Source organism: Lissotriton vulgaris, chromosome 7 (genome assembly GCF_964263255.1).
Source record: "Lissotriton vulgaris chromosome 7, aLisVul1.2, whole genome shotgun sequence".
Classification (NCBI taxonomy): domain Eukaryota; kingdom Metazoa; phylum Chordata; class Amphibia; order Caudata; family Salamandridae; genus Lissotriton; species Lissotriton vulgaris.
The window spans coordinates 1,539,386,647-1,539,399,273 of record NC_141695.1 but is presented as its reverse complement, the minus strand read 5'-3'; the positions used below and the strand labels follow the sequence as shown (position 1 = coordinate 1,539,399,273).

Sequence of the window (12,627 nt, the reverse complement as noted above, 5' to 3'; positions counted from 1 at the left end):
TCCTTCCGGGTCATCCAGCCAATGCAGTGTAGGCAACAAAAACCTTTTTTGACCAAGTCCTTCATCTCTATCAATCAGGAACAATAGGTCTTCTACAATGTTGCTTTGTTTGATGACATCTGCTGGGGTTTTGAATGTATTGTGAGATCACTCACCAGATGGCCCGATTAAAGGGCAGGACTAGAGATCATTCAAGTTATACATTTGTTATGCATAAGATATCACATCACTAATAATGCAGTTCATTACGTGAGGATTCCAGTGTTCAATCCAATTTGGTTTATTGTATGCAATATAAAATAAAGTCTTCAACAACATGAGATAAGTGATGTCATGAGGCACAATAAATCCATGTTTTATCACACAATTGACTTCTTCAAGGCTGTAAAGATTTACAATACAAAACAAGAAATCAAAATCAATTTCTATGTATTCTAAGTCAGAGTACATATGCAAATGGCAGAAACAGATAAAAGCTTCAAAGTATGGCAATACGAGTAGTAAGGAGATGACTAATTCCCAATCGCTGTGTGTAAGAGTGCACAAAGAGTAATCACCCAAATGTGTCACAGTGACAGATCAAAGGTGAAAAAGGGGAAAAAAAGAAAGACAAGTATATGTGAGTCACATATTTCAACCAATAGCAAAGTGAAGGAAAATATAAATAGAGGAGAAAAACTTGCTTGCGTTAGTGTATGAAGTACTAATGAGTTCAGTGAATAGAAGTAGTGATCCGTCACAGAGAAGTAACATGGGGATTCACTAAACATGATTGTATGCAGTACACCCATCACCAAAGTACGGTTCTAACCTAGACACATGCACAAAAACCTCTCAATATGATCCAAATTACAAAATTAATGACGTCAGCAAGTCCAGTAATTCTATATACAAGGAAGTGTACGAGAAAATGGAGGTTACTGGAGAAGTATTGTATTCTAATGTAATTGCATTTATATAACGCTTACGACCTCTGTTGAGGTGTTGAATCGTTTTTTCGCCAAGTAGCATGCTACATATAGTGCTTCCTACCCTTGATGGGGTTTTGAAGTGCTTTTTCTGTTAAGAGCAAGCTACTTCAGAACCAAGAAAGGATTATTGGTGAATTAGTATAGTGAAAATATGGAAGTGATTTGAGTTGTGGATATTTTAGTCAGTTATTTGGATTGAGAAGGATAGTGGAGTGATGCAGAAGGGAAATGGTTTGCATTTATATAGTGCTGATGGGGTGTTAAGCACTTTTTTGGCGAGTAGCACGCTACTTTGAAACCCATAAAACATTAGTGGTAAATTAGTATAATGAAAATATAAAAGTAATTTGAGTGGTGGATATGTTAGTCAGATTATTTGGCTTGAGAAGGATGGTGGAGGGATAGAGAAGGGAAAAAGGTTTGCATTGATATAGTGCTTGCTACCCCGATGGGGCGTTGAAGTGTGTTTTCGGTGAGTAGCATGCTACTCTGGAATCCATACAGTGTTAGTGGTGAATTAGTATAGTGAAATATGAAACTAATTTGAGTGGTTGTATATGTTAGTCAGTTATTTGGATTGGGAATGATAGGGAAGGGTAAAAGAAGTATAACATTTTGCTTTTAAATAATGCTTGCTACCCCTGATGAGTTTTAAAGTGCTTTTCCAGCGAGTAGCACGCTACTCCATAACCTATAAAGGATTAGTTATGAATTAGTAAAGCGAAATATGAAATACATTTGAGTTTTGGGCATATTAGTCTGTTATTTGGATTGAAAACTATAGTGAAGGGATGGAAGGGAAGGATATAGAATTTGTTTTTAGTTTTTTTGTTTGTTTTGGAGCTCATAGCAGTAGGAAGAGGCTTGGAATACGTAAAAGGGAGGCGGAGGGGGAGGAATCAGTGGGAGGGTTTAGAAAGCCTTGTTTTTGAGGATCTGAATAGTAAAAAGAGGTATGTGATGATGCAAAGAGGGGTGGAGGAGGGAAGAGTCTCGAAAGGGTTTTTTTGAGGATCACAGTAGTGGTATGGGGTTTGGAATGTAGGAGAGAGTGGAGGTAATGGATATATTGATAGAGGTATAGGTTAAGAAATAGGCTAGTGCAGTGGAAAGAGTAGTAGAAAGCGGTTTGAGATGAGTTAAAAAGTTGAGCTAAAGGATATATTGAGAGCGGTATAGGGTGAAAAATAGGGTAGTGCATTGGATATGCTGAATTAGAAGAAAAGTAATAAATAAGTAGACGTTTTAAATATATAGGTCCAAAAGTAATAAAGTGATACACCCATAAATACAAGGAAGCTATATAGATGCATCAAGGAAGGTAGTATATGTAGATGAAAGATGCATTAAATAAACTCTGGCTTTCAAGTGTTGTTGTCCTTTAAATTAGTTTTATTTATTTTTATACATATACTTTTTGTACATCAATAGTGAAGCAATTGTAGATAAATTGTTATGATAAAAACATTTACTTATTTGTGCAGTCACTTATATGCATGTTAAACACATAGAATAATGTAACTATCAGTAATATGTACATTTGTTAAGCAGAACTACTGATTATCTATATATAATAATTGTTTTAAACATAAGTATTCTTCAGGTTTATAGAAAGCAATACACATATATAGGTACAAATCTCTAGTACAAATATATGTTTATATACAGTGATATGCTGTATATTTAATCTGTTTCTGTATGGTGGTTATGTGGGAAAGAGCCAGCTCTAGAGTAGTCTTCTGAAGATAAGGTGGGTATCCGCGGATCTTATGTTGGGGGTAAAGAGTTACATAGTTTGGCTGCTTGAACAGAGAATGATATGCGACCCAGTGTTTTTTTCTTGTATCTTGGGATTTTGAGGCAAGGTGCCACTCTAGAGTGGAGGTTCCTTGTTGAATGTGTTTGGTGATTTTATTCCTGATGAAGAGCGGTCCCTATTCCATATATCACTTTGGGGGTGATACTATAGCTTTGTAAAAGGGTTAGTGATGATCCTTTGTCTCTTGTCTCTGTTTTAAGTATGAGTCCAGCGTGTCTGCTTTGTCTGTGTATTGATTTACCTGTTTGTCTGTGAACACGTGAGTAACGGGATGAGCTGCTTCTAGGCAATTTGGTTTACGAAATTCATTTAGAAGTTTATAGAATTCTTTATATGCACATTTAGGGGCCAATTACGATGGCGGTGAATCTGCGACCGCCGGGCAGGCGGTGAGGCCCTCTGGCCCGGTGGTCGCGGATTCACCGCCATCGACCTTAAAATTCTCACCGCCATATTAGGATGGCGGTGGGAAAGGAAAAGGTACCGCGGCAGACGGAAAGACCGTCCGCTGTGGTCCCGCAAGGCGGGCCTGTTCCGCCCGCCTTGTGGGACGAGGTACAGGGGGTTAATGGAGGCTGTGTCGTGCACGCACCGCTGTGGGTATTTGGATGCCTGTCTTTTGCTGTGGAGTTTCTGCCGCAAAAAGACAGGCGGAAAATGTCTTCAGGGGCCTGTTGCGGGCCCCTAGGGGGGTGGGGGGTGGGGTGCTGCACGTGGGGGGTACATATAGTACCCCCCTACATTTGCATGTACAAGGTGGGAGGCACTGCACGGTTCCTGCCACATTGTACATTCAAATGTAAAACTTGTGTTTTTACATTGCGGCGGGTGCTGCCACCTGCCACAATGTAAACATACAGGATGTGCCTGACAGTGTGGCGGGCACATCCCAATTTGTCGGGCGGGACCGCTGAACCTATGGCGGTCGGTCCCTTTTGCACCACGATGGCGGGCGAACTTTGTCCTCCCGCCATCGTAATCGGCCCCTTAGTTTTTAAATTCTGTCAGAATAGTATTTATTGTAGCAGGTGTGTCCTTATTGTTGGTATTAGGTATATGAGAATGGCAATCGTGTAGCTGTCCCTTCCTCATCCAGCAATCTAAGAAGGCATTTTGATGGGTCTGCATGGGTATGTGGTGGAGACGGTGTTTGAGAGTGAATTTGTGTGCTGTGTTGCTTTTCTAGTGTAATCCTGCTGTGCAGTAGACATAGAGAAGTTGTGAGGTGTGGAATGTTGCTTATTTTGTGTGTGTCTGTTTATGGCAGAAGGTGTATGAGTTAGGGGTGGCGGAGGAGTATGTGGGTCATGTAGTAAGGTTCTAAATTGGATGACAGGCGGTTACAAGAGAGTTGCTGTGATACTGTAAATATATTTGGTGTAGTGGAAGTGAAAAAAACTTGGTATTGGAGTTTGTTCATTTGTGTAATTTGAGAGGTGGGTGTATGTTTGTAGTTTGTAATGGTAAGAATTATGAGTGTTGCGCTTGAGAGATTTTGTTGTGCTGGTGTGTGTGTGATATGTTTTGTTTTTGAGGAGTAGTGAAAGGGGATGCTGATGTATTTGTTTTATGAGATGGATTTGTTAGTATAGTGTTATTTGAGTGAAAGTTGTAATGTAATGGGGTGGTGGTGTGTTTGTGAGTAGAGTGTTTTTTGTGTGTAAGAGGGGATGAAGTAGAGTTGTGAGTGTTTGTCTTAGACTTTTTTGCTGCAAGAGGTAATATGTGTGGAGTAGTGAGGTGTAGATGTTGTGTGGTTGCTTAATTGTGGTCGAAAGAAGAGGAGGGAGTTGGTGGGAGAAATTATGGAAGGCTGAGTATAGGTTTGTTAGTGACAAAAAGGGGTCTATTGGGTATAATTAGAGCAGGGAGTGTGTGTCTGGTTGGGATATAGTTCAGTGTGGTGCGGAATTGAGTTGTGTTAGTCATAAGTGGATTGGCTAGTGGTATAGGATAGAGTTGTGTACTGTTTGTAGGTGATGGTGGAAATGTGTGGTAGCTGGTATGGAAGGGTGTATAGGTGTGATTTGTGTGGTTTTGTAGTTGGTGCTGAGACATTTGATTGTCCATAGGGTTAGTTTGTAGTAAATGAATTAAGTACATTTGGTGTGAGTGTGTTACTCTGTTTGTGGATGGGGTAGGGTGTGTGCTGTTGTATATTGATTTGATCACCATTTCTGGCCCTTGTCCGGACCAATCTCAAACAGGGTCAAACAGGCATTCACACTTGCCCTCTCCACCCTTAACCCGGGCTGAGATGCCCTGAGCCCTGATGCCCTGAGCCTTGGCACTCACACTTGCCCTCTCCACCCTTAACCTGGACACCCGGGCTGAGATGCCCTGAGCCCTGGCCTTATATAGCCCTAGTAATCAGCGGACCCCTTCAGCCAATGGGAACCTTATCCCTAACCCTAACCAATCACAACACTGGCTCTTACCCTCGGAACCAATAAGACACCAAACCCTTACAACAAATCATAGCCCTAGTCCAAGCACCTAATCAGGCACAAAACTCTAAACCCTACGTCCAATAAAAGCCTAACCCTAGCCCTAGACCCAACCCTAGACCCAGCAACCAATCACACAGGAAACCCTAAGCCAGAGGTCTTCAATCTGTGGGGCGTGACCCCCAGGGGGCCCTGGAGCCCTGGGAGGGGGGTCACGAATTTCCAGGCCTCACTTCTGCCTGGAATTTAAAACATGCTCTTGTTTTTGAAAACCGGGACGCGTCCTTAAAATGCAACAGCTGAAGTTAATTGTCTCCTGTGCTGTGAAACCAAGAGGCTGGGCTGGGCCTGAAACAATCCTTCGTGCCAGGGTTCCAATGTGTATTTTGAGGTTTGTAGCAGTCTACCTTATAATATGTGTAAAACAAGAATAAAATAATGACTTACCCTTTCACAGTGCTTTCTGTCACAGGCTGTGACCTCGTAGTACTAAAAATCCACAAGTCAGTGTCCCCCTCAACACCAACCAAATGTAGGGGCAGATTTACAAGGAATTGACACATCTGCATAGATGCGTCAGTTTCCTTACACCAGTGCCTAATGTTCTTGCACAACCATTGATGCGCTGTATTTATAATACAGTGCTCCATGGCACAAAGATTAACAGATGCGTCAGAAGTACTGACGCATCTGTTGGCACAAAAGTGACGCATCGCTGGAATTGCTCATAAAAGTGACGCAACTCCAGCAATGTGCCACACAACAGATAGGTGAGTCTCACACAAAAAGCCCAGCATCATCCGTTACCCCTGGTCTGAACAGGCGTAGGGATTTTGAAGCAGTGAAGGCATATAGCGACGCAGTGAAATGTTGTAAATTTCACTGCGTTAGTTCTACATGGCTTTTTGCTTGGCAACACTTAGCCTGCATACATTATACCTGGTGCAGGTATAATGTGATGCAGGGTTTTACAACGTGACGCATCTCCCTAGATCCGTAACATTGTAAATTACCAAATTATTTGAGCTGCAGTTGCGTCAAAAAAAGTGATGCAATTGTGGCGCAAGAAGGCACATAGGGCTTGTAACTCTGCCCCAAAATTCTGTGCCTCTCCGGATACAGACAAAGACCTCGGCAGTGCATTAACTAATAGAGGTTTCCTAATGTACTACAGTGCATTTCCTACTGAGTAACAACTTTTTAAAATTTATTTTTCATTTAAGCTAGCCATAATTTTATATGTAGCTACTAGATGGGGAAAGACCTAAAAATCAAGCAAAATATTTTGGGGCTGGTTTATGAGAGGCTTGAGCCGCCGGAGCATAATTTTTTTAAAGCTCTGGCAGTCTCGCAATCGTATCTATGAGGTGGTGCAAAGTCACCCTGCATGGCTATGAGTGCCCTCATACATATGGAGTAAGACAAAGCAGCACAAGTTGCTGCCTAGTCTTAGTCTGTCAAGTAGGAGTTCCATGGGCATTGCGGTGGGTGTTCCCATGCAACACCCATGGATTTTGACACTGGCCCAAATTTACCAAACCATGTACACCTGGGGCAGTGCCAAAGCCTTACTCTTCCCCACAGCAGGCGTAAAGAGGAGACATGTTTTCATGTCTCCTCTTTGTTCCTCTTTCCATGTGTGCTGTATTCTGCAGCTCACATAGAAAGAGGAAAACCCCTCTCAGAGCACCTTCCTGCACAAAAACAATCCTGTCTACATTGGCGCTAGGCAGCAATTTGTGCGTCAACGCAGGGGGAAAGGACAGGAATGCACCATATTTCATAAATAAGATGCATTCTTGCCCTTTCACATTGGCGTAGGCCAGTGCAGCAAGATGACGTGCGGCGCTGCCCTAGGCCAATTCCTTATAAACGAGGCCTTTTGATTTTAGCAACACCTTTGAACACGCATCCACGCTCACTGATCTTTCATTTGATAAACACTGTTCAATATTATTTCCCCACTGTAAAAATGATTTGCTGTGGGAATTTGGGGCATACATGGACGTCCTTAGTTGTCAATGATGAGGAGTACCAAGTTCTAGAAATTTTTGTCAGGAGGGGGTCCTTACGCCTAAAATATTTTGACAGTGGGGTCTCGTCATCAAAAAGTTTGAAGACCTCTGCCCTAAGCCCTATGTACAGTAGAAAGCCCAGCCCCAGGAACCAATCCAAAACCCTAAACCTATTCACCAACCCGATAACTAACCCTAAGCCCTACATTAATAGAATCACTGACCCATGAACCAATCAGAACCCTCAAATAACCAACCAATAAAAACTCTAACCCTAATCCAGTAGAAACACCAAATGCAACCACCAATCAGTGCACACATACCATCCAGTAGCATACTATATACGGTCCCTGAGACCGCAGTCAAGGTTTGATGGCCAGGGAGTTGGAAGCTGCTTCTCTATTCAGAATCTCCTAGGAGACAGACAGGCTCAATCCACACTTTGAATTTCTGCAAGTAAGAGCCTAACAAACGTTGTCCTCTAACAATACTGTTTGTATAACACTTTACTCACTCTCCTAGCCCAAATAATGCGTGAACAATCCCTACAAAAACACTGCTTAAACAGCTCACGGCAGACTACTGTTGTCTCGGAGCACCCCCTGTTCATTCTCTGATGTAGAATATCCCTGTTGCTAAATGGGAAAAGGGTAACCCCGGGCGGAGCTGGCATAGTGAGACTACGCAGAGGTTCACAGAGTTGGGGGAACACTCAAGTGGAACTCCGCTGCGCTCTGCCACCCGCCTCCACCCCTTATAAAAAATGTGCATGCACAGTTCTCTCAAGATGTTCGTCCCACGTATGAGAGAGACGGTGAGGAGAAGGAGGGCAGCTCTGGGATGCCACAGTACAGGTAAGTGTGTGTTTTTTTTTCCATTTGAAATTAGTTTGTATCTATTTTTCATTAGTGGGGTGGACAAGGTGGTACATTTTATGGTAAGTGTGTGGCTTATCTGTCCATTGGCTTGGTGGCGGCCATTGCCTGTGACCCACAGAAGGAGAAGAACAGCCACTCCACACTAATGTTTTGCTTTTCTGAAACATAACGCCAAAGCAGGAGTTTGTTTTGGAAACACAAAAAAGACAATGACCCTGACGCACAGGGATTTTTGTTCATGCCCCTAAGAGGCATATTTTTGTTTTTCCTGAGCTAGTCTTTTTTCCCTTTTATGGTGGTCGTAGGCAGAGAAAATCACTGATGGCCTCCTTGCCCTAAACTGTGTTGGGAAACTGCAACTATGAGCCAGCAGTTCTATGGTGGGTGGACTGCTGGGGCAATAGTTTAATTGACAGAGCCAGATTAAACACAACTGTTAAAAACTTCATCTGACTCCAAATGAAGTGGGGGAACCGCAGGTTTGGTCAGGCAGGAGTTCTAGACATTAATGCTGGAAATCCCACTGCACCAAACTCAATCGCCCAAGAGGGGGATTTTGAAGTATCATTATTCTGCTATGTAAACATAATGATTAGGGTATGTTATATATTTGCTGATGTTTGAAAATTGTTTGGCAAAGATATTTAACAATTACATTTTACATAATATGTCTACACTGCAAATAAGCCCCCACATTCCAAAAACGGAGAGTAAACATTATCCTCTTTTTATATTTTTCAAAGAAGCGACACTGTTTTATTAAATTAATAATACTGCCTTAGGCAAAAGGTACACATACTCAACACTAAAGCTTCCCATAGCTAGAGCTTCCATGCTGCTTACAGCATCAGCAAATGTGAGGGAAAGCAGTAGCTATCCCTCCTAAAGCTAGCTGAACCACATTGCCTGTCCTCCTAAATGAAAAAAAAAGGTTATACCTGGTACTCTGCAACAGAGAATGTAGGAATGGGTATGTTTTATCCCTCACGGATCACCATCTCTGCTTGTGTTGTATGTACAATAAAACACACATGCTGAAGCCACTTCGATGATGTGCACAAATGATCCAAATCGTGGAGAGCCCATTTGCTCGGCTCAGGGCTAGGACATTTAACAGGGCCGGCTTTAGCGCTGGTGACACCCGGTGTAACAATCATTTTTGGTACCCCCATAAACACCTACTCAGATTCCTTCACGACCACCTGGCAAAACTGCCCCATATCTCTCCACACCCCTCTCTCACATGCATATCATTTATTTTCAAACACTGGCAAAGGCTGACTTTACTAATAAGAATGCATATCGTCCCAAACAAACCCTTTTCAGCAACGTTAGGAACAGATCATGAAAGACTGGGGAACGTCCTTACCTATTTTATGCAGTTTGCATGCAGCTCTTTGATGACAGTTCATAACAGTCATTGTTATGTATTTTATGAACTGCAGTAACAAAATGATCTCTGTGACAAAAGCAGTAATCCAATCAGCTATCCACATAAAATACAGGGGCATATTATCAAGGGGGTTTATCTTTTTTGGCTTTAAAAGCAAAGAAAGCGGAGATAAAATGTTCTCCCTATTACCTAGCTGTCGCTAACAGCAGTTAGCGACAGCTAGTAGGAGATAGCGACCATCTTGGGCCCCACTTTGCATGTCAGTGATATTTATCACTAATGACATGCAAAGTGGGCATGCCAAGATGTTAGCGATTGGAAACAGTCGCTAACATCGCTATCTCCTATTACCAACTTTTGGAGATATTCGCGCTAAGCGCGAATATCTCCAAAAGCTAACACCTGCCCTGAGCAGTTCTTAGCCATGGTATCCAATGGGAGGTGAATAACATGGCTAAGAGCATTAGCTTGGTAATGCATGAATATCGCAGACTTTTCAGCGATATTCATGCATTGCGGCCGATTTTTATTGCATTTGCGATAAACCTTGGTAATACCAAGGTTTATCTGCGATACATATCTCCGCAGCTCAGCTGTAAAAAATTTTCTCTAACCAAGCAATAGCGATAATTATTGTTAGCACTTGGTAATCTGCCCCTGAGATCTGTGACCTGCACGGTACATATTCTTTGCTGCAGGCATATCAACCCTCTGCGCTACTTTATGACGAGTCAAACCTGCCCTAGACAAAACACTGAACTCTTTCTCTCTAGTAGGGAATATTAATCACATTAAGTTAACTTGACGTTTTTACTGCTACCTGAAAACTGGTAGTACACGGAACTCTGCTGAAGATGTTTTTAAATCGTAAGTTATGACTAAACACAGCGCCCCTTCCCCAGGTCAGCACCCAGTGCGGGCGCACCTGTCGCACTGTCCTAAAGTCGGCCCGACAATAAATACAGGGCATGGACCTGGTCTGGATACCGTACAGTGCTGGACAAATAGAGCACTGGCCTGCGAAAAGGCCGATTGATACATTTGGTTCACAACACTTTCGTTTTTGTGAATCAGAGCATTGTGTATAATACTATTTTAAAAAAATTGCGCCATGAATATACTCCTGTTTAGTTACTTACTATGCTACTGAGGCATCTTGATACATATATTGGGTTATTCCTTTGGAGAACATCTTTAGTGGGATCCTTTGCAAATTGCTTTGTGGCGTCCAAGAGTTTGAAGCAGATAGGTAGGATGCCTTCTTCCCACTGCAAAGAAAAAACAGAGATAATTCACAAGGAATATCACCTAACAGGCCTTGAACAAATGTTTATCTTTATGTTTCTGCTTAGCTTTTCTTCGGAAACTAGACTAAATGAAACCTAAAAAACATGCATATAATTTCCTTGCTTAGTATCATGAAACCAATCCTCTGATCATAGAATGAACAAAGAACCCTGATAATTGCTGTACTTCTCTAATCCAACAACTGTCAAAGGGGCCATTTTCCTTCCTCACACCAATTCCCATGGCATCTTTACTATGCTATATGTATCTTTTCCTAGAGGAATTACAAGGACTACTGAGCAGGGCACTGCAATAACATTTGCCAGCAGTAGAGAGGAGAGAGAATTATGGCTCCTTATGGGTGAATATATTTGAAGAACAAAGGAAATATTATGCTATATCGAGTTGTATCTTTATATATATTTTTAGAAAACCAGAACACCATTCAACACTTAATAAATGCGTTGTATGTTGGTTTTCATCCAAATGCAGTTCAAGACATAAAGGCTTACAAGTTTTAAGCAACAGATGTCAATACCGTCAGGCAGAGACCGTCGCAGTCAAGGGGAAACAGGCATTTTTTAGAATGGGATACAATGGTGGTTTAACACACCCAAAACAGTTACTGTTACAGTCACTGTAAGAAAAGCATAGAGTTAGATAGACGAGTAGTGCCAACACATTTACCATTGGGTCGATGGAGGCAACTTTCCACCACAGAGTTTTGGGGGTCAACAGTCACCCAGAGTTCAGGGGTAGTTTTACTTCAGGGGAGTCAGATGTTTTAAAGTCCCAGGGCTCAGGCACAGCAGGCAGTTCACAGCTATCTGGGACAGGGGTGCTGGAGTTCTTGGGACACAGAGTTTGTTGGGGGCTAAAAGTAGAGAGGCATCTGCAAAGAAGCCCAGTTTCTAAAATACACCCACTCACATACCCGCTCAGGCACTCACAGACCCACTCAGACACTCACACATCCACTCATAGACTCATTCAGACACTAGTGCACCTTCTCACAAACCTACTCAGAAACTCATGCACCTACTCATTGACCTACTCAGACACTCATGTACCTACTTACAGACCCACTTGAACACTCACACACCCACTCAAAGGCCCACTCAGACACTCATGCTCCCACTCACAGACCCACTTAGACATTCACACACCCATTCTCAAACCCACTCAGACACTAATATGCCTACTCTTACACTCACTCACACACCCACGCAGACACCTCCACACCTACTCATGCATCGACTCCCAGACCCAATCAGAGACTCATGCACCTTCTCCTAGACCCACTCTAAAACGCATACACCCACCCAGACTTATGCACCGACTCGTAGTCCTGCTCAGAACTCACTCACCAACTCAGATGCTCACACACCAACTCACAGACCCACTGAGACACTCACACACCCACTCTGATATCCACACCCATTCTCACATACCCACCTAGACACTCACACACCCACTCAGACACTGACTCAAACACTCATGTACCAAGTCAATGACCTACTCAAACACTGATGCACCCACTCACAAACCCACTCAAACACTCACACAATTGACATACCCTGATGCATCTAGTTACAGACCCACTTAGATACTCATTCACCCACTCACTGAGCACTCAGGTGCTTATGCATTCACTGATAGATCTACATAGACCCACACACTCACTAACAGACTGACACAGACACTCACACACCCATTCACAGAACCACCCAGACACTCATGCACCCACTCACAGACCCAGTCAGACACTTACACACCCAATTACAGACCCACTCATACACTCATGCACCAATTCACAG

At 42.7% G+C, this 12,627-nt stretch overlaps 1 protein-coding gene across 1 annotated transcript in view; it reads right to left on the bottom strand.

The window, feature by feature from the left end:
* Window positions 1-12,627, bottom strand: part of LOC147705957 (protein-glutamine gamma-glutamyltransferase E-like) — a 160,493-nt gene that overhangs the window by 60,855 nt on the left and 87,011 nt on the right. The window contains exon 4 of the mRNA XM_086932421.1: window positions 10,663-10,791. Coding sequence (XP_086788547.1) covers window positions 10,663-10,791 — 129 coding nt within the window. The remainder of the gene's footprint in view (window positions 1-10,662; window positions 10,792-12,627) is intronic.